At 40.5% G+C, this 23,228-nt stretch overlaps 1 protein-coding gene across 1 annotated transcript in view; it reads left to right on the forward strand.

Moving 5' to 3' along the window:
• The first annotated feature begins 469 nt into the window (after window positions 1-469).
• Window positions 470-23,228, forward strand: part of smg1 (SMG1 nonsense mediated mRNA decay associated PI3K related kinase) — an 81,128-nt gene continuing 58,369 nt past the window's right edge. The window contains exons 1-12 of the mRNA XM_071537321.1: window positions 470-670; window positions 2,896-3,041; window positions 7,299-7,451; window positions 9,578-9,714; window positions 11,011-11,069; window positions 12,854-13,067; window positions 15,491-15,616; window positions 16,902-16,974; window positions 17,597-17,694; window positions 19,572-19,745; window positions 20,535-20,756; window positions 22,608-22,709. Of these exons, the coding sequence (XP_071393422.1) occupies window positions 594-670; window positions 2,896-3,041; window positions 7,299-7,451; window positions 9,578-9,714; window positions 11,011-11,069; window positions 12,854-13,067; window positions 15,491-15,616; window positions 16,902-16,974; window positions 17,597-17,694; window positions 19,572-19,745; window positions 20,535-20,756; window positions 22,608-22,709 (1,581 nt within the window). The 5' untranslated portion in view covers window positions 470-593. The remainder of the gene's footprint in view (window positions 671-2,895; window positions 3,042-7,298; window positions 7,452-9,577; window positions 9,715-11,010; window positions 11,070-12,853; window positions 13,068-15,490; window positions 15,617-16,901; window positions 16,975-17,596; window positions 17,695-19,571; window positions 19,746-20,534; window positions 20,757-22,607; window positions 22,710-23,228) is intronic.

Below are 23,228 nucleotides of genomic sequence, written 5' to 3' on the forward strand. Positions count from 1 at the left end.
GCTTCTGCCTCTGCTTCCCGTGCTCCCTGGCCAGTGTGTCTATTGTGCCACCCACTGAATCAGCAATAAGGAATAGGCCTACTGACATTTCTCGATTCACAAACATTGTGAGCCACCCTGTACTCTTGATGGCTGATGAATTGCCTATGTGTCCAGTTTTGTCAGGATTCATAGCAGGCGATGAAGCAACCTGAGGCTGAACCTGAGCATCACTCTCCCTCATAATGCTGTCGCCTGGCAACGACATCCCAGATGCGAGGGAAAAACTACTATTCCTGACCCGAGTAAACGTCGTAGGTAGAGATGAAAAGTTATGCACAAAAATGACACCTGAAACTATTTCTGTTTCGTTTTCTCGGAAGAGACAAACCTCTTGCACTAATTTGCAAACGTCGAAGGCCGACAGAGGGCGCTGTAATAAAACTAGGGAGACTCTGCTGCTTCCCCAAGAACGAAGAAGGCCGACTAAACATTAGCTATAGCAGCGACTTGCTAACCGATTCATGAACGTTGAATAAACATATAGTGAGAAGTAAGCTTGAGAACGGAGGCGGTTACCGCTGCCGGCGGGTCATGCAGCTCTCTGAAAGGTAATGAGCCGTAAAGCCCCGGGGTCTCGGCTCAGCGGCGCCCACAAACTGCAGCCACACTGGAATGACTGGCACCCCAGGTTGGTGTCCCGCCCCGGGGGAGGTTGGTTAGAATAGACCGGGGACTCACTGGGCCTAAGCACAACTGCTTTATTTAGCTGTGGCCACATGGGAGGGAAAAACTTGTTGGATTTTGCCACCAGTTAGTTAAATAGTCAGCATTATGTGTGTCATGTAAACTTTGAGGTTAACGTTAGTCAGCGTTGTTAAATTCATCGTTAAGTCACTGCGTCTTATACAGGGCTGATTGTTTACGTGCGCCTCACTGATTCCAGATAACTGACTTCTCTTTGCTGGAGCATTCCTCGTGTTGTGAACTTATGATCTAGTAATTTGTTAATTGGTTGGCTGCGAATATATCATACCCCTTCACTTGGTAGTTTAGCTGATATGGTTATTTTATTACGCTATTGAGAGACAAACTCCCTAGTGCAATTTGCCTTAGAGCACAAGGAAGGCATTTGGCTTCATTAGCATGATGGTGCCACTCATTCGGTTAGCTAATAGCAATTAGCCACCAAGCCTCACACGTTGGCTAATGTGGTAGCTGTGCTAGCGGTAACGTTAGCCTCACGAGTCCTGGTAATGATTCAGACAGTGATTTTGTACAAGGCTCCGTCTAGCACGGCGAGACGATACACGTCTAAAATGAGATGTGGTTGTCATCACTGAGCAATGTTAGCTGTCTCTGTTAATGTTAGCTGGTTAGCCTCCTAGCCATCCTTCTCTGCTGTTAGCTTTAGCAAGCCAACTAGCTGGGAGAGACACCACCCTTCTCTAGCAACTTCCCCAAGCAACTTCCGGGCATGTTTTTTAAACATTTGCACACAAATCTATGGAAATATTTGTGTTGCAGCATTTTGAGTTGATTAAAGATGACTTTGAACACTGACACAGGACTTGATAGAAGATATAACCTGTGAGCAGGGACTGTTCTAGTCCTCATGTCTTGATATTTTTAGTTATAGTAGCTTAAAAGTATTCTATTGTCAAAACTAGATGCTCAGCATCAAAACTCATAACCCAATTAATCTTGCAAGTAAGCTGTAGGCTACAGGTTTTCAGTTTTCAAAGTAATCTAGTAATTAAACCTGCAGTAAGCGGTATCAGAATGTATAACCAATCCTGAAACTAATGTGTGCTATGTGGGAGTTTATAATGATTTAAACTAATATACACGTGGGCCAACTGTGTTGCTGTTTTAACTTCTTTTCTAAAGCTTGTTGTCAAATTCCGCTCTGGAAGGAAGCTCCTTCTGGACCATTCAGTAGCTTTTCTTTTTTTAAAAACTTGCCTGGCACCTCCCTTGCTGTTTTATAGTGGCCCATTTAACCTTCAACAGGAGAAAGATCTGTCAAAGCGAGACTGTTAACTGGCTACATGTAGGTATGTTTAGCTTAGCTATTAGCCTTTATGCACGGTGCTTTTCTAGGTTTGTCCTTAGTAGGCCTCCGTAGTGCAGTGGCTTTGAGGTGCTTTATTTACAAAGGAGTTGCAGTTTCTTGCACCCTCTAATGCAGTGATTCTCAAGATTTTTCACATCAAGGACCCTAATTTAGTCCACATTAGGGCCACGGACCCCCATTTGATGAGATTTTGTCTCTTGGACCCAAATCTGAGAATATTTTTATTGTTAGATATGATTTTGTCCAGAATTCTATGACTATCTGCATTGTAGGCAGAGATAACAGTGAAACTATGATCAAACCAGTCATTCTTCTACATTCTCTAATTGTGTTAACTTCTTGTAAATTAAATTATGCTGAAGTTTAACAATTCATCAATTTGCTGTGGACCCCCTGGAGCCCCCTCAAGTACCCCTGGTGGTCCCCGAACCCCACATTGAGAACCACTGGTCTAATGGTCTGAATCTTTTGCTTATCGCAGCTTTAAGATGTATATTTTGAATGGAATCAAGGTGTCAGAAAGACTGTAAAGACACCAAATTATAGATTGTTCAAAAACGTTCCTTAATTTAAGGAAGAAATTTTGCTCTGAACTGTAAGTCATAGCAATATTGTGATATAATTTTTATGAAGCAAAGTTTTACTTAGGGTTAAGAAAAAAAAAAAAAAATTCCACAGTTGTATTTTGAAGGCAAAAATCTGCAATCCAAAGGTATTGCTGCTGTCCTAGCACAGAGTTACCATCTACTCTTAAAATATAACTGAGATGTAATATGACTAACACTGTGAGAAAACAGTTTTTTAGTAGTAAGATTTTGTCTGTGTGTCCATATATTTAGAGTTGACAGTGTGTCATCCAGCCAGGACGGAGTGAAGTCCAGAGAGCTCAGTGCAGCAGTGTTTGACGTGTTGCCCTCCGACTGCCCTGACCAGCAAGCCCTGCCCAACGATGCCTACGCTGCCGCAGATACACTCCAGGAAGAGGGTGAGGGCTCCGTTACTGCTGCTGGTTCAAGATGAATGTCTCACCTAACGTATTAGGTGTGGGCTGAGATCAGGTTCATAAATAATGCTGAAAGGTACTGTTAAAGAGAAAGCCAATCCTAAAACCCTTTAACACTGTTAAAAACAAGGTTGTTGATGATGCACCTTGAAGTTCTGGGTCCATTTTGTATGGTGGTGTACTTTTCATATTCCCCTGGATAACTGGCCAAATGTAGGCAATGTGATCTCACATCAGTATTTCCAGTGTAGCTACAATGGAGGTTGATAGCAGAAAATGTTTCAGCTAAAATAAATAATAATAATGATAAATAAAATGGTAAATGCTAGGTTTTGCTGTCAGCCCCTCAGAATCAAAGAGCAAGGGCTTCTTTCTAGGCCCACCATTTTGTAGTGACAACAATCATACAGGGAGAACTCCATTGCAGAAGAGGCAGAGATACCAATTTCTCCACAGACAGTAGTCTAGATCAGTGATTCTCAATCTTTTTCATATCAAGGACCCTCATTTAGTCCACATTAGAGTCACGGACCCCCATTTTAATGAGATTTTGTCCAGAATTCCATGACTATCTGTATTGTAGGTAGAGAGATAACAGAGAAACTATGATCAAAACAGTCAGTCTTCTACATTCTCTAATTGTGTTAACTTGTAAATTAAATAATGGTGAAGTTTAACAATTCATCAATTTGCTGGGGACCCCCTGGAGCCCCCTCAAGAACCACTGGTGGTCCCTGGACCCCACGTTGAGAACCACTGGCCTAGATTGCAATGCAGCCACAAATGGCTAGATAGCTTTATTCATATGCCCATGCACCCACTTTTGATTGAAGCAACAAGTTGATGCTCCTCTGGGGGTTATCCAAAGGCTTTCTGGAAAACAAAATCACTAAATAGAGCATTGTAATTGTTATACCTTCAGTATGCTTGCTGGCTAAGCAGGGAACAGCTTAGAGCAGAGCCATAAACGCCAAACATAACTGCATTATCATTTGTTGCTATAAATGGTTTATCTTGTGACTGGAGTGTTCCTGACTGAACGGAAATAGAAATAGATGAGGCAGTTTGAGGGAAGTGGGTGCACAAAAAATTGCAACACTTAATGACAAAATAACTCCTGGAATGATTGAACAAAGGTTATTAACAAAATAACGAAAACTAGGTGTGAAAAAACATTTTCGTTAACTGAAATAAAAATAAAAACGATAACTAACTGAAACTGTATTTTGTGTTTACAAAACTAACTAAAATAATCTAAAATTATAGAGAAAATGTCTTTAGTTTTCGTCTTTGTCAATTTATTTCATACATAAGCCTAGTATTTTGAATTTTTGAATCTCGCCCCTGACAAATACCCCATATTACAAAAAAAGACTAAAACTAACACTGAAACTAATAAAAACTAAACTAAAACCAAGCATTTCCAAAAAATAAAAAATAAACTAAAACTAAGCATTTCCAAAAAATAAAAACTAAACTAAACTAGCAAACCCGCTTTTAAAACTAATTAAAACTAAACTAAACTAGCAAACCCGCTTTAAAAACTAATTAAAACTAAACTGAAATTGAAAACAAAAAGTCAAAACAAAATAAAAATAAAAACTAATGATAAATACAAAACTATAATAACCTTGCATTGAACACAACAGACTGATAATATCTAACAGTGTAAGAGTATCTGAGGTTGATTGTTTCCTTTTTAATTTAAGAGTAAAACTATCAATAGGGAACGTCTCCCATCGGTCTTTGACATGTTGAAATTCACTTGAGACCTCATCCCTCCTAGGTGACTGTATTTTGACTCATAATGGTGTCGAGCGTGGATCTGATATGGATCTGACACTTGTATTGTATTATTAAATGCTCTGCCAAGTCTTTACAATCAATACTGGATCAATAATGGAAGAACAAAAGTCATAACTCTAAAAGTGGAGTCCAGGCAGCCCCAAGCCCAGGCAATTATAATTTATGCTAGTTAATAGTATGTCCTCACTACTGTTTTATGTGGTACATGTTTGCAATGGAAAAAAGCCACAAATTGCAGTTTAACTCGTGGTCCCATTTGCACTGTATACAATTATCAAATTCTGTACTAAATCGTATCTAAAATGTTGTCTACAGTGCAAATGGCCTTATAGAACTATTGGGGTTCTAGTAGAGGTGCACCGATACTATCTGTAGTAGTGATCAATCTGAGGTTATACGTGGGTGGGGCGGGTTAGGGTTAGTGTTGGGTATAGGGGTGCAACGGATCACAAAACTCACGGTTCGGATCGTATCACGGTTTTGAGTCACGGATCGGATCATTTTTCGGATCAACAAAAAAAAAAAAAAAGCGTTAGGGTTAAATTAATTTAAAAATGTGCTACTTTGGCTCTGATGCAGCCGCCTCTCTCTGTCTGTAGTCACCACTCTGTAGTCACGCTCAGTGTCCCGCTCAACACAATCATTGCGCTTCAGAGTAAAACACAGCACACATCTGTCTTGTCTGTATCATTTCACTGCAACTCTGCATCCAGATTTAGGGAATTATTGCTTTAAAAAGTAACAGCGGCAGTAAAACTGTATTTCACACCGTTTGGAGTGCCCCGTTTGGAGTGCCCCGTTTGGAGTGCCCCGTTTAGAGTGCCCCGTTTGGAGTGCCCCGTTTGGAGTGCCCCGTTTGAAACCCTCTGTATCACGCGCCTGCCGCTTTCCTCTCCAGTGTGACTCGCCTTCCAACTTTTGGTCGAAAGCGTCAATGTCACATTTTGGTCGCTTAGCCAATCGGATAAAAGAAGAGGCGGGTCTTAAAAGTTTTCACTACCGATAACGTCCGGTTCATACAAACTGACAGTTATTTGTTAATATGTAACACGTGAAAAGTATATGAAGATCATATCGGTGCACCTCTACAAACAATATTTGTCTCATTGGAGAGGGTCATGGTGGAGCTACAGTTCGCACTTAGCAAACGAATCCTGTCTCCCCATTAGATCTGCTTGTGTGGTGGGATGAGAGAAGCTAAAGTCATTGGGCCTGGTGTCACCTGTGCACCCGCTCCCTCACTGCCAGCTGAGTGTGTTTTTTCTGCTGCGGGTGTAATTGTTAACAGGCTTCAGATCTGTCTCTCATCTGAGCATGTGGATTTGCTTATATCCTTTAACAAAAATGGACCATTCAAGTAAAAGCCTTGAAATCTGTGAAGGCTAAATCAATATGATTTGATCAGACAGGCCTACTTTTCCTTATTGGTACTTAATGGTATGGTTGTTTCAGCTGAGCTGCCTCATTTAACCAATGCAATGTTGATTTCAACAAATTGGGGCATTTTATGCACATTTTTCATCTTTAAATTGAGCAAATATCTTGTAGTATTTGCGCATCATTTTTAATTGGATGTTGTCATCTAAAGTTGTGTTTACACAGGGCGTTTAACCCGGTATGTGGTCTGTGTAAATGAAAGCCAGGAGCAAATACCATGGTAACCATGGTAAGCATCTCACGTCACAACAAGCGTACCATCTTACCACATCGTACCACTTGTGCTTTAGTTGCTTGTGGAAGCTGGGCTATCAGCGGGAAACTGTGGCAAACAGTCAATTTAGAAAAGCTGTGTGAAGACACCATAAGATGGCAAGACGTAGGCTTAAAGTACCTACCTTTGCCTATGTGTTTTTGGGAATTGAGTGTATAGGTGTACATTCAGTGTTCTAATTGGGAAACGTGTTTTAATCTAAATTTAGATTAGCAGTATTTGAGTTAGGGATGGGACAATAACCGGTATTACTATATATCATGGTAAAAAACAATAACGGTCAACTGCCGCTCATTTTTATTACTGTTACCACCACATTAACTGGCAATTCGTAGGAGGCTGAATAGCAAATGCAAAAAGTCACTTTCCCCATAAATATTTTACATATGTTTTACAGTCTTACATTAAAATGTGTTTAAAAAAAAAAGAAATGTCTTGCTATTGACGTAAGTTTATGTGTGTGTGAACAAACCCAATGAATCCCCAAGGGAATCAATAAAGTGCTATCTTATCTTATCTCATATTACATCAGTTTAGCCTCTTTATTTTTTTTTGACTAGTTGGGTAGTCGGTTACAGAACTTTAAATGGTAATAAGATTATTAAATGCAATTCCCATCCCTGTTTTAAGCTCACATTTGCCTGGTGATGTTGAACATGTTGATGTGAACTTGTTATACAGGTAATAATGAGTGTAATTCAGCATGTCCTGTGCCCCCCCAGGTGGATATGAAGCTGGTGGAGGTGCCTGTGATACTACATTTGGTTGGAAGTCGCTGGGGCAAGAGTTGAGGCTCAATGACGTGACAACGGATTTGACTCCTTTTCAGCATGGAAACCGTGCTTTAGCTTCTAAGGACATGAGGAAGTCGCAGGGTAAGGCCTTTGACTGATGTTCAGTGTGTGTATGAGAAAATGGCAATGGCTACTAGGGCTGCGACGATTCTGAAATATTAGCTGACGATTATTAGTCACACAAATAATCGCGATCAACGATTTACTTCAATGCAGCTGCTCAGCCAATCTGGAACGGAGCCGGATCAGAGCCATAGGCATGGCTTCTGTATTTGTTAGACTAGGCAGTGCTCTTTTGCATATTTGAGCCATATAACTGACAAGATTTTGCTTATTATAGTAATTTATCATCATGTCAGTAATCAAAATAGACGATACATAAACCAATGTGACTTAAATAAATGTTGGAGGTTATGGATAGCCATGGAGAAGCCTTCCATTTGGCGACAGTAAGCCAGAAAAAAGTGACATGTTCCTCATGTTTATAGATAATAAACAGATGGTTGGACATGGTGATATGACAAAACAATACTACCTAAACAAAATGAATGAACAGAGACACACTAAGTCAAAAGTGTGTCAATGAAAAGGTGAGAAGTCAGTCCACATCAAAGGTAGGTGAGAGGTCAGTCCACATCAAACCACTTAAGCCAGGGATCGTTTTAGTTTTCACAGTTTTTTTTCGCAGTTTTTTGTTCCACCCAATCACTAAATCAGCTCAATTCACAGATAAGTTCCTCCTCTCTGGTTGTAGATGTAATTTGTGATAAGCCGCGAACAGCTTGGTGCATGCCAAATTGACTCGCCTGGGACTTGGAACTCTGGAACCCTGTCATGGCAAACTTAGCGTATGCTCTACTAACCGAGCTAAGCTGAAAGAGTCTCATAGAGTCTTTATATGTGTCCTGTAATGGCACATTTCAAAATTTTAGATTTTTTTTTTTACGAATGACCGACCAACAATCTTATACTACCACTGGTCACAGCTATAAACTGCTATTGACGATGTACCATGTATTTCTGGGCCCATTTTCTGGGCATGTTCAACAATCATATAGGGGAAAAATTGTAGAAGAGGCAGAGGGACCAATTTCTCCACCGATAGTGGCTTCAATAGAGCATAATGCAACGCAGCCACATGTTTAATTTTGAATAAGCGGTACCACGTTTGCCTTTTTCTCGACTGGAAAAACCTGCTTTGTTTTTCTTACTATAACTATCACCATTACTCTCTCCACCTGCACACATAAACACAGCTGATTCAAACAAGTTTAGTTCTTTCTTAACTCCAGTAATGCATGAAATATCACAGATTGATTGATATCTAACAGTTGAAGTGTATCCAAGGTTGGACTTTTCCTTTTTAATCAGTGAAATCAACTGCTGTAGTGATTGGTCGGAATGAAAACCTTCTGACTGTTTAGAGTGCAGGGGCCGGATTCACCAATGTGTTCTTAAGATAGATCTTAAGAAATGACATAAGAGGAAATTTTAGGAAGTTCTTAAGAAGGCTCTTAAGTGCAATTCCTCAATATTTTCTTAGTAACAGTCTCATTTCTTACGAATTTCTTTAGTTTTCCTAGTTAAGAACTTCTCAAAATAGGGCCTGAATTAATTCTGGTTAATAAACTTTAGGCTTACTGCCATTGAGGCTAGGAGACAAGGCTAGGAGACAAGGCTAGGAGGCAACCCAAAGTGCTTCCATCTACAAAACAATTGGGGAAAAACCTATTTAGAGCAACTAAGGCAAAGATTTAAACATTGGTTGCTGTTGGTAACTGTACAAGTTGCAGCTTATTTTCAACAGACATGAGACAGAGGCCTACCTGGCCCTATGAAGACTTTGAACTATAACCTACTTGTCTAAAATGTGTTTAAATATATGATATTAGAGGCTTACCTTTTCACTGTAGGAATTTCTTAAAGTTAAGAAAAAAAAGCAAGAACAAATTTGACAACTTTCATTTCAAGAATACCATTTATTTGTAAGTTTTTTCTTAGGAAGAAACATAAGAAGAAAGTTAAGAAAATATATAAGAACTGTTTTTGAGAATATCGTTTTTTTCCTATTTTTTTTTCTTAAGACTAAAGTTAAGAAAAAAGTGGCACTTTTTTTTTTTTTTTTTTTCCTTAAGAAGGTTTTGTGAATGCGGCCCCAGATTTCCATCAGTGCAGCCAATGCCAATGTATTGTTGTCGTCCATGCAGACAGAGGGATGGCTCACTCGGACGAATCTCGGCTGGCCAACCTCCTGCGACGAGTCTCCCGGGAGGACGACCGCGACCGCAGGCTGGCCACCCTCAAACAACTGAAGGATTTAATCAGCCATGCCGAAAACAAAGTGGTCAGTCATCTTGCGAAATTAGATTATCTATCTGTTGGTTTACTGGTTTCCTGAAAATTCTTGCCTTTACAGGAAGTTTTTATTTTTATTTTTTCTTCCTCTCTCCCAGGGTCCACATCTTACACATTTTTTTTTTTTTTTAGCTAAAAAGACCAATTCATATCATCAGAAAGAAGAGGCAGCATTAGACATTATCTACACACAGCAATCCTTTGAAACAGTCCAATTTATAAGTGACTGAACTTTAAAGTACAAATTCAAGTGTCAAAAGACTCCATGTAGCACTATGACCTTCAGGACAGACAAATCTCTTTCCTCTTCTGATCAACATGGTTTTGGGTCATGTCGAGAGAAACGTGCTAACATTTTGGTCTACTGGCCTTCATCAGACCATGAAAGGCAGATGGAAGTCATGTCATATGTCAACAGGTGATTGGCTGTGGAGGGTCACGTGATTTTCAGGGGTTTTCCTGGCTCAAAATGAGGCAGAAGTGGCACTTTAAATCGTGATCACGTGCACCATGCCTTCATTTGGCTCAAGCACCACTATCTTCAAGCAATGTATTTAAGAATTTTTATAATTCTACGAGTGAAGAAAATGACAATTCTATCACTTGGGGGGGCTCTGTTTAACATAAAATGAAATATAACTGTATTCATGTACACAGTTCACAAAAAGCGGCCCTGTTACATGGCAGTTGAATATAAATCTAAAATAAAAGCCAGTGTTTTCACAGTTCCCAACCCAACACACCTTGGCTCCTGAATACCTTAGTAATAAACTGATGGATATGTGTATTTTATCTAACAAACAAATTTAAGAATGAATTCTAAAGTTCTGTGGAGCAAGCCCCTGAACACACCCTGAGGAAACCGCAAATATTGGCATAAGTTTGTGAACAGAATACCTAGTTTAACATCCATCACCACTGATATTAGAAGTGACTTGAGAACTTGGACTGGAAGATTCAGTAACAAATAGCTTTCTATAACAAATATTCAAATATGCTCTGACTCTCAAGTGCACTAATAGGCTGTGATAATAGTTGATAGGATAGGAGGATTTGGAAGCCTGACACTGTTGTTGCCTGTCAGACTGACTCTAGATAAACTCTTTTTTTAGATGCAGATCAAGCTCTAGTTTTGAGGTGGTGATGAGCACACACACACACACACACACACACACACACACACACACACACACACACACACACACACACAGTCTTTATGCAGCTGTCAGTGTGGGAGTCTTGTTGGAATGTGTCAACTAGGATCAAGTGTTTTCCCCTCCCACAGGCCCTGGTCAAACAGTTGGACACCATCCTCAGCACCCTGAATGACATTTTGAATGAAAGGTAAGAGAAAACTCTGCTGTATTCCAGTGTTACTCTGGAGGCAGGACTTGTGCTCTGCTGTGTTCATGTCATATCGGATTTAAAACTGAGCAGCTCACTGGGGGAAAACGTTCACCTCGGCCTCCTAGTGGTAGTTGCAAGTCGGACGTAGTAGTAAATCACGTCCAGTCGATTGAATTGGTCACAATGGACTCCAGTCAAATTGTAGAGACATCTCAAGGACGTTCAGAGGAATTTGGATGCACCATAATTCAGCTGGGGATGTCACTGCAAAGGGGTTGAATACTTATTAACTCAAAAAATGTCGTCTTTTCTAATTTCTAATTAATAAAAAACATCCACTTTGACATTATGGTTTATTGTGTGTAGATAAGTGACAAAAGATCCCGATTTTATCACCTTAAATTCAGGATCTAAAAAGAGAAAGTTGAAGGAGTTGTATACTTTCTGATGGCATTGTAATTGCAAGACTGTAGCCAATCCCACCTTAGTTGAGTTCAACTTAATTCCAAGACCAGGTCCAGTTGAGTTGAGTCAAAACCGAGACCAGTGCAAATCAAAACTTATTCAAGACTCAGACAATAAACAGTGTACCTAACATCCACTAAGCAATACATAGATGTTTTTAGGACCATCACATACTATATAGGGCTGGGCGATATGGTTAAAATCAATATTAGGATAATCATATGGATTTTTTTGGCTATCGATATATATCACGATATGTCTTACGTGTGCAAAATCACGTTAAATAATCAAATGAATGTTCATCCCATTGAGCTGAATAGTAATGTTAGGGTGTGATGTCAAACAAAACTGAAATTTTCAAATAATATTCCTTGAAGAAAAAGTATTTTTGCACATCTAAAAGTCTTTGAGTGACAGATGCATAGGGCAAAAACCAAAAAGGTAGATACTGAGAGAGAAATATAATCCTGCACTGTCTACATTTGCATAATACTTTATTGCAACGTTTCAGTCATAGGACCTTCATCAGGCAAACCTGTGTGTGTGTGATGTTTACCTGATGAAGGTCCTATGACCGAAACATTTCAATAAAGTATTATGCAAATGTAGACAGTGTGCGGTTTCTAAGTAAAATTAGCTTGTTATCATAAGTTTAGACAGCAGAATTGTTTGTCACGATATCCGAAAATCACCATATCATGACAATATGATTCCACTGAAAGACGATAAACGATAATATTGAATCATCGCCCAGCTCTAATACTATACACAGGCGTAATCATTGAAATTGTTTGTTGTGCTGAGGGGAAAATAAATGAAGGTTCAAGACATCAGAGAAGTGGTCTGGAGACCAGACTTGGGATACTGACACCCCCTAGTATTTTTTGATATATGGGATTCTGTATGTGATATTATGTTTATATATCTGATATAGATGTATGTTTGATATTTTTGAAGTGTGGCTTTTGTACTACTGTGTTTTGCTCTATGTACCTTATTGATTTGTTTAAGTATTTTTGGATGTTTATCACCCTGGGCGGTTTGGATGGTTAACCATGATGTATGTATGCATGATGTATATGATGTATAGGAGGATCGAAACGTTGTCAACAGTAAACTTTTGTGGCATGGAGCAGGCAGGCATTACTCCTTATATACTGACAACCCCCTGTCCATCCCACTGCTGCCAAAAAAAAAAATCCTAGAGCAAACCCTGCTATTCTGATATCGCCTGCTCCCTTGCTGCCATAGCCCCCCTCTCTTCCCGCGGTCGCTAACCTCTCGTATCCTCGGTGTTCGGCCCTCACAACGAACAGCAGTAAGCTGCTGTGGGAACTGCGGCAGGACGCGGCGGCCTGCCTGGGTCTGCTCTGCACGGCGCTGAGCTACGAGGCCGAGCGCATCTTCAAGTGGCTCTTCCTCAAGTTCAGCTCGTGCGGTCGCGACGAGGTGAAGCTGCTGTACCTGGTGGCGGCGCAGCGGGCCCTGGAGGCCGCCGGGGAGAGGAAGGCCTTCTCCACCGTCATGCAGGTAAGCACGGCCGAAAAGGCTTCAGCGCCGGTCTGTACGGCCGCTTTCCCAAAAGGCGTCCCGGTGCTTAAAGAACGCATTCGGTCTCCAGTGTTTCCCCTAGAAAAGTTTTTTTTTTTTTTTTTTTTTTTTTGAATTAAAATGTTTTTTATTTTTAAATGTTAAAATTAGAGCTGCAACGATTAATCGATTAGTTGTCAACTATTAAATTAATCGCCAACTATTTTGATAATCGATTAATCGGTTTGAGTAATTTTTTAAGAAAAATAAGTCAAAATTCTCTGATTCCAGCTTCTTAAATGTGAATATTTTCTGGTTTCTTTACTCCTCTATGACAGTAAACTGAATATCTTTGGGTTGTGGACAAAACAAGACATTTGAGGACGTCATCTTGGGCTTTGGGAAACACTGATCCACATTTTTCACCATTTTCTGACATTTTATAGACCAAACAACTAATCGATTAATCAAGAAAATAATCGACAGATTAATCGACAATGAAAATAATCGTTAGTTGCAGCCCTAGTTAAAATTTCTAAATTTCCCTTTTAGAGGGTGAATGACATACATAGGAGCATACAAAATAGTACAGATTACATTACATTTCACCCCCTACCCCCCTCCCACCGACTGTCCCTCCCTCTAAGGCAGTGTTTCCCAACCCAGTCCTCAAGGACCCCTTTTCCTGCAAGTATTGGTTCCAGCTCTACTCTTGCGCACCTGATCCAGTTCAGGTGTAATGCTGATTAGTAGAGACAGATCTACCTGAACAGAGCAGCATGAAAGTGTGTAGGCCCCAGTGGGATCAGGTGTGCAAGAGTAAAGATGGAATAAAAACTTGCAGGACAGGGGGTCCTTGAGGACTGGGTTGGGAACCACTGCTCTAAGGGGCACACATAACAGAGAGATCAAGTCCTAAAATAAAAGTAGCAATATCCAGTTAAATGTAAAATAATCAGGCTTAGGATATTATACAAAGAAGAAAAAGAAAAAGGGGGGTAAAAAATACACAAAAAGAAAACACAAGGACACTTTAGATTTATGTCAATAACCGAGTTTTAACATCCTCTGCAGCATTCCTCCACATGTCCAATGTTTGTGTTTTAGCATGATTAACCCTTGCTGATGACAACTCCAAGTATATCACATCAAGGAGAGCTTGTAACCAATGCTTTAATGACAGTTGGTGGGGAGGTAGCCAATGTAGAACCCCTAGAAAGGTTTCTATTAGCGGGGGTGTGTATTGGTTGTTGCCCACGTTCAGAGTTCAAAACACTGTTGTTTGCTTAACATTAAAAGTTCAATTATTGGAAGGGGGTGAGAGTGGCAGGAATGCATTTGCTTTAGGAGCGAGGGGGGATCACATTGTTGCCTAATTGATGATGATGGCGGTTAGTGGGCAGGTGATTACTGGGCCACTCATTTCTATGGTAGGGGAAACACTGGGTCTTATTCACAAAACCTGTCTAAATTAGGGCTTCACTGCAAAGCGATTGGACCATAGGGGGCACTGTAATAAGGTCCCAAAGTCTAAGCCTCAGCCCCGCCGTCCTGTTAGTTGTAGAGATGTGAAACTTGGTACAGATATGTATCTGATCATGCTTAACAATTTTGCCTCTAGGACTCATAAAGGACTCATAAAGTCTGCCTAAAAAAAATATTCAATCCTCCCCAACTGGTGAAAGCCAACCCCAGATTCACTCTTGTTTTGGAACTTTTTTTTTTTTACTGTTTTTTACCCTTCTGGCAACTGCAGGGAGGAGGGGTCAACTTTGAAAGTTGTGTTTACAAGCCACAACCAGCAAAATCCTACTCAGTATGCCTTAAGCTTGACAAATTGTTAATTTGCTAAAAAGCCAACTATTCCTTTAAGAGCACTCTTCTGCTTCTTGGTGTCTGGACCTTAAGAAGCTGGTAAGTTCTGGCAGATCCGTCACATCAAATATTTTCTAAAAGTTACTTATTGGTAGACTCACCAATCCACCAGCTACTGTGGACATAGGAGGAAAAAGGCAGTTTCATAGAACTATTGAGTGTAAAAAGAATTATGCGTTCTGTCTTGACAAATCAAATTATGCAACTGTACCACAAGCAGCAGCTTGAGAAACTGTTCATTGATAAGCTTTGTCAGTAAGTGGCTTCTGTTTGAAGCTGCAGAGTCAGTTTATTCAACAGCTGAAAATGAGCTCTGATTCGATTTATTTTCCTAACACTTGTACATGCTTGTTCTATGGTCAGTGGAATATTGACCATAGAACTTAATATAGACCATAGAACTTAATTTTAATTGGTTTTTTAATGTTGGTGATTTAGGAATCAAAGCTTATTCTACTGTTTCACTGATTGTCTGTCCAGACAAGAGTGCCAGCTAAATGCCTAAAATGTACATGTACAGAGGATGGACGGACTTTGTTGTGTTTCAGCTGGTGATGAGCAGCCTGCAGTCCATCCTGGAGAATGTGGACACGCCAGAGCTGCTCTGTCAAAGTGTGACGTGCATTCTTCAGGTGGCTCGCTCCTACCCTCATGTCTTCAGTACCAACTTCAGGGTGAGAGTCATTCATTACTGGTCATGCACAGTTCAACTGGGATAGCAGAATGAAAAACATCTGCTTTTTACTGCTTCTGTCTGTCTATCTCTGTCTCTTAATCTTCATTTCTTTAACCATTATTTATTCAAAGAAAGTCGACATAGCCCCATGCTCTTTCCCAGCAACACACTGCTTCACATTCATACAGTTCCACACATTCACACTGGGAGCTACCCAGTACAAAACTAAATATAAATAGGACCCTTATCTATAGCCTACAGTATGCACATGGTTCTCTGTTGGAACCTGACTAATTGCACTGATGGGGAAAAAAAATAAAAAATAAACATACAATTCTAGTATTCCAGAATATAATTAGATATAAATATATAACTACCCAGCCAGAACAGAGTTGAATATTTGAAAACAGATAGATACCAGCAGTGCCCTTGTGTGGTGTGCATTTTTATTTATCTAACATCTGCACCTGCTGTCATATAATCTGTCTAAGCAGCCCAAATATTTACTAGACATCTAATGATCAGTGCACATGTCTATCAACAACAACTAGGCTATATTTGATGATCAACCAGTATGTCTTCCAGTCTATGGTGCAGATATGACCATCTACAGTGTATTTCCACTGTATATTTCTGTGAAATGTATTTTGAGCTCCAATCATATTTCCTAGTAGTAATTTCTGACTTGATAACATTCGTTTTTGAAGTCAAACCACTTTTTAAAAGTTGCAGTTTTGGACAGGGGGTTTTAGCTTTGGACAAGGGGTTACTGTCTGAAGCTCATCGTATACGCCGCTCTGGCAGTTTTTTCTACCTGAATAACCCCAGCCCCTGGTCACGGTCAAGAGTTTCTCACCTTCCAAATTTCAAATTTAACCCCTGTGGGTACGTGACGTCCTTCAGAACAAAGCTCCAAGAGTTTATCATCTTGTCCAAGAGCTCCACGTAGATGGTGCCTGTTTCAGGGGTTATTTTTACTGGACAGTAGATTTGACTGGCTGGTTCAGCTTATGAAACCACTCAGTCTACCAGAGGATGACATTAACGTAGTGCGGCTAAAATTGAGATATGTTCAACTTGGGAGTGCCTACCTGCTGCGACCAAACCATTGAAAACAAAATGCGCGAAAAAACAGAGTGTTCCAAAAAGGGTCCGATGTGATCACAGCCTTTCTCATTCACTTTCTCCACCCACATGTTCCCAGCAGGTCCAGGGATTCAATCGGATGGCCTTCCAGTCAAAAGTCTGTTTTTTTAACCTCTAGGCCACCATTCTTCCCACAGGACACAGTGGACATCTTGGTGGGCTGGCACATTGACCACACGCAGAAGCAGTCACTCACTCTGCAGGTCTCAGGTCAGTTGGATTTCTCATTTGTACAAAAAAAAAAAAATTTCAATAAATATCACACCATGGAGGGTGACCGGGACAACAGTAAGATAAATAAATATATGGGAGCATTGGCAGCAGTGTGTGGCGTTCTCTTTCTTAAATACTTTAGCTCTACTACTCTCAAGCACCTGCTAAAAGGTTTATGGGATGTGCCTATGGTCATCTTCTCTTTTGTGTCATGATAAACTGAAAAATATCAGAAACTGGCTTTTATAACCGTAATTAGAGCATTAATTAGTAATTGTGTTAGCCAGTGTGTGAGTCATATTTATTAAACATTTTCATGTTTCCAAAGAGAATTAATGCCCTGGAACATTCTACTGATTTTTTTTTTTTAATAATTCAAATGTGTTTTCATTAATTTCTGCAATATCCCGTCTGACTAGAGCAGGTGGTATTTTTTTTATGGCTTTTATGAATCACTTTCACAATATGTAAATAATCAAAAGGGGTGGAAGTACGGAGAAACCGGTAATGCTAATAACGTCCCGGTGTTTCGCGAATCCAGTTGTAGGTAGCATTAAAATGATACAAATTTTGCTTTTTGAAAGTCTGTCTGCCTGTCTATCTCCCTGTCTATCTTTAGGCTGGTTACAGAGTCTGGAGCAGTTCTGGGTGGCAGACCTGACCTTCTCCACCACCCTGCTGGGGCAGTTTTTGGAGGATATGGAGGCCTATGCAGAGGTGAAACTACTGAGTCTGAAAGCATGTTGTAAAGGCCACATTCAGCTTCTCTGTAGCAATGCTCTGATACCACTCTAACTCAAGCTTAGAAAAGCTTTAGATAGTCTGAACAAATATGGAAACATTTTTCTAGGTCTTGAAAAGTTTGGGAACTGCACACAAATGTTTGGAAAAATATGATAAAATATTGTTGTTTACACGTGACTACACAATTTATGTTGTTTGGGACCCACTGTCAATTAGGGCTGCATGATTAATCGTATTAAAATCACGATATTGATTCATACTCTATATTATCTCATTCCTAAATGACAACGATTCTGACGCATGTTCATTAGGGCTATCCAATGCATCAAACCAAGCACTCCTAATTTCTCCCCAAGTTGCATTAACAAATGGCAACACAACCAGCAGACAGGAAAATGAATCCAATGAGTGACAGAATGGAAAACCGTTGTTTAAAGAGTAACCAAACCCCACCCAAATCTGTGATGAAGCCTGACATCTAATGGTGAAAAGTAGGGTACTGAACTAGCCCTCTGCTATATGCTGGTCTTTGTGCCAGGTGATGTCACCACCTGTTGTACTCTATAGAAGGTGACATCACCTGGCACAAAGACCAGCCAATAGCAGAGGGCCAGTGCAGTATCCTACTTTTCACCATTAGATGTCAGGCTTCACCCCAGATTATGGTGAGGGTTGTGTTCTAAATAAGGCAGGACAAGAGATGTAATTGATTGTTTTATGTTCAGTGTTTGATTCAACAAGCAGTTGAATTTAAGCAATTTTTTCTGTTAAAAAAACAAGCACATATCTTGGGCAGGCCCACGGCACATGTTTTCAACTCAATTCAGTGCATCGAAGCATTGCCACATGGTTATCAATTAAATTACCTAATTCCACTAATGTTACTTAAATACCACAAGGTAATAACGTTACCTAGGGTTAAAGTTTGTAGGGCAGCAGAAGACGAGTTATCAAGTTACACAGGAGAGTTTGGCACAAATTGTGGAATGTTAACTGTCACTTTTGTATGGCGGTCTACTGTCTGTGCATCTCCACATGTCAGACATGACATGATATAACATTAGACGCTTTAGAGATCGATTTAGGTCAATTTCTATACCTCAACCAACTTTTTATTTTGTGGTAGAGCTACTATGTATTAGGGCCGGGCGATATGGTTGAAATCAATATGATAATCACAAGGATTTTTCTCGATATCAGTATATATCACGATATGGTTCATGTATGCAAAATCATGTTAAATAATCAAATTAATGTTCATCTCATTGAACCGAATGGTAATGTTAGGTGTGATGTCAAACAAAACAGAAATATTCAAATAATATTCCTACCATACCTCATTTTATGAGAGTTTCTAAGTAAAATTTGCTTGTCATCATCAATTCAGACAGCAGAAATGTGTGTCACGATATTAAAATATCTTCATATCATCACGATATGATTCCACTGAAAGACAATAAACGATAATATTGAATTATCGCCCAGCCCTACTATGTATGAGAAACACCGCATCTCACTACCAACGACGCCCTCTAGTGGCCATCTGACGAAGCGTAGATGGCTGGCTGACAAAGTTGATGTGACAGTCCTAAATTAGTCGTTATCAAATTTTTTGTTGTTTCTGTCTGTATCAGGCAAAAAAGTACAATCAAAATTTCTATTAAAAATTGGTTTGAGAGAGAATTGTGATCTCAGTTCCAAGCAAGAAAATCGAGATCCCCTTTTTTTTCCTCCAGAATCGTGCATCCCTACTGTCAATTCACATCTTGTGATATTTGTTGTTGTGTGTAAGGATAATCTTCAGTTACAGAGTAATGTGGCTTTAACGGCTGACTTAATACTCCTTTTAGGACCTGAGCCATGTGGGGTCAGGCGAGGTGGTAGACGAAGACATCCCCCCACCCACGGTGTCGCTGCCCAAGCTGGCGGCCCTGCTGAAGGTTTTCAGCACCGTGGTTCGCAGCATCGGAGAGCGCTTCAGCCCCATTAGAGGACCCCCCATCACCGAGGCCTATGTCACTGATGTAAGAGCCACACTCAAGGAAACCTGACTGCTCCTAGGGCAGAGTAGTATTAATACTATGAAAGCTATACTTCTTTAAACCTGCAATAAGTGATTTCAGACCCTGTAACCAATCCTGAAACTAACGTGTGCTACGTAGAGATTTCCGTGAGACGTGATGACATTGGCTACTCTAAAAGTTACTTTTCGCCAATCCACCAGCTACTGTGGACATTGGAGGAAAAAGGCAGCTTCATAGAACTGTTGAGTGTAAAAAGAATTATGCGTTCTGTCTTGACAAACCAATTTATGCAATCATAACACAAGTAGCAGCTTATGTGGCTTCTATTTGAAGCTGCAGTCAGTTTATTCAGCACTGTCTGAAAATTAGCTCCAATTCTGTTTCTTTTCCTAGCACTTGTACAATGTGAAATGTGTCCTAATAGTACAGTGAAGTACACCAAACCTAATGACTGCCTTCGTAGTTACCATACCAGAAACTCCTACATCTTTACATCTTTAGAAGGATTTTTAAGGATTGCAATGTCGGTCGGTCGGTCATATTGGGTTTGATGATTAAATACAAATAAATTGGTCCGAATCTATTTTTACATGTTCAAAATGTTGTGCTTTTATTTTAAAGGCAGTGTAACGCATCTCACTGCAAACAAGTCTGCCTCTCACGTCTATTGTGACCAACTTCTATTGTGTTGTGGCTTAATTTTTGTGTTGTGGCTTAATGTCGTTATGTCGTGGCTTAATGCTGCTGCTGAACCAACCCCTTTGTGGTTTCCCCTTCCTTCCTTTCCAGGTACTGAACCGGGTCCTGGCCTGCGTGACCACGGCCAAGCAGGTCCTGTTCTCGGAGGCGGTTCTGACGGCAGGGAACGAGTGCGTGAGTGTGTTGCTGGTCAGTGTGGAGCCCTGTGGCCAGCTGACGGAGGCCGTACTAGCCTACGGCCTGGACCAGCTGGACTGCTGCCGGGCCTGTGGGTCCGACTATAGCCTGGCAGTGCTCAGCCTGCTCACCCTGGTAAGATCACTTTTAGAGCGCGATCGCATCTACGGTTTGTTTTTGTTTGGTCCAAACCATAGTGTAAATGAGAGACTTCAGTTATCCTCCTTTTCCCACATTGATTCCTGCTTGTATGTGTTGCCACGACCTAGGGTTGCAAAGGGGTGGAAAATTTCCGGTAAATTTCCGGAAAGTTTCCGGTAAATTTCCATGGGAAGTTAAGCTGGGGAATTTTGGAAATATTCCAAATTGGAAACTTTCCATGGGAATTATGGGAATTAATGGGAATTTATGGGAATTAACTGGGAATTAACTGGGAATTGAGGGTAATTTAATGGAAAGGTATCATATCCAAGCATAAATATTTGTTTTGTTATAAGCAGACATCCATCCAAAATAATACAATTAAAACAGATTTATTTGTAAGTAGAACTTTATCAAGTGTTAAATATTTTATTGAACAATCAATTCTTTCATTGAAGAACAAAAACATGAATGTTGAGTTGCATGTAGGGGGCGTGGTCTCAACAGCCCTGCAGTAAGCAGTGTGCTATGTGTGCATGTGATTGAGGAATAGCATAGATATTCAACTGTACTTGCATGATATCTGGTTGTTTTAGTCAGGATTATGCTAAAATATATTTTCCCCAACTATATTTAAGTTCCCTATTAAGAGCATACCTTCAATTTAGTAAATTCCTGGTTTATTCCCGTTTATTCCCATAAATTCCCGTTAATTCCCATAAATTCCCGCACCACATCGCTAGCTTGCCTGGGAAGCTAAGCAGGTCTGGCTGTGGTTAGTCCTTGGATGGGAGACCACCTGGTGCTGGAAGTGGTGTTGGAGGACCAGTAGGAGGTGCTCTTCCCTCTGGTCTCATGAATAATATCCCCAATGCCCCAGGGCAGAGACAGGGACTCTGTCCTGTGAGTGAGCACCGTCCTTCGGATGAGACGTTAAACCGAGGTCCTGACTCTGTGGTCAATAAAGATCCCATCGGCACTCATCGCAAGAGTAGGGGTGTAACCCCGGTGCCCTGGCAAAATTCCCAAACAGGCCTTCCTTCCATCATGGCCACCTAATCATCCCTCGTTACCTAATTGGCTCTTTCAGTCCTCTACTCTCCACTGAGATAGCTGATGTGTGGTGAGCGTTCTGGCGCAAACTGGCTGCCGTGCATCACCCAGGTGGGTGCTACACATCGGTGGTGGATGAGTTGAGACCCCCCCGCCCCCCCCCATCATATGTGAAGCGCTTTGAGTACCTAGAAAAGCGCTATATAAATGTAATCAATTATTAATTATTATTAATTAATTCCCATGGAAAGTTTCCAACTTTGAAAATTCCCGGAATTTTGCAACCCTACCACGACCACATCCCCGCTAGCACTATAAGGCTGCAAATGACTAACCACCAAGCAGAGGGATAATTAAGCTGATTATTTGGTTAACATTTTTCTCAGGCCAGGCTCATCTCATTTCTGACTGTAGCATGGTACCTTGTGGATCCCACACTTCCTCAAAACTCACCTTATGAACATATAAAAACAGTGTGGTTGAGTTCACTGCACCTTGATCACAACTATCTCTCTCTAAGCTTATTGTAAGTAATAATGTATATGTATCTCTGTAATGGTAGAGGACAGTAAGAATTTGGTAAGACATGTTTAGGGGCTTGTGGAGTCTGTGGACTTGAGTAAGAAGGAAAATGAGACTAAAAGTCTGATGACCCCTGTTCCCAGAGGAAATGATAAATCCTAAGCAGCTCTGATTTGATTGGATTTTGGCATTTGCAACGCCAAACCACATGATATTAGTACAAACTTACTGATATGCCAATCTTGACTGTGTGTATGCATTTGTTTTTAGATTGTGGACCAGATCAATACCAAGCTGCCTGCATCATTTGTGGAGAAACTGTTGGCACCCAACTCCCAGCTACTTGAGCTGCGCTTCCACCGCGAGAAAGAGGTGTGTGTGTGTGTGTGTGTGTGTGTGTGTGGCTTGAACAAGATCTGTGTATATGTGAGGGAGGGTAAGAATCAATAATGGGAGTTTTGTATTCCGAAGTGTAAGGCTTGCTTCATGCTAGATGCGTGTATACAGATGTGCCCACAGTGCATCTCGGGACACATGCTTCTTGTGCTTCTCATTATGACCGTGTGCCTACTGCTGTGTGTGAAAATCTAGCTCTCCACATCCCCCAACAACAAAAAAAATAACCCAACCGGAATCAGACAGTAGTCTTTTACATCTACCCTATACTTAGAAACCGTTAAATGAATATAGGTGAGCAAACAAGAGCTTTTATTTATTTATTTATTTTTTATTTAACCTTTATTTAACCAGGCAGGTCAATTAAGAACAAATTCTTATTTACAATGACGGCCTAGCAAGAGGACAAAAGGACCTCTCGAAGGGTAAAGGGAAAACGGGACAAAAAAACAAAAACAAAAAAACGCAAAAGAAACTAAACAAAGAACAATCCAG

Source organism: Centroberyx affinis, unplaced genomic scaffold (genome assembly GCF_046629955.1).
Source record: "Centroberyx affinis isolate AG114_WGS23_722 - 3 ecotype Tasmania unplaced genomic scaffold, CSIRO-AGI_Caff_v1 ptg003017l_1, whole genome shotgun sequence".
NCBI lineage: Eukaryota > Metazoa > Chordata > Actinopteri > Beryciformes > Berycidae > Centroberyx > Centroberyx affinis.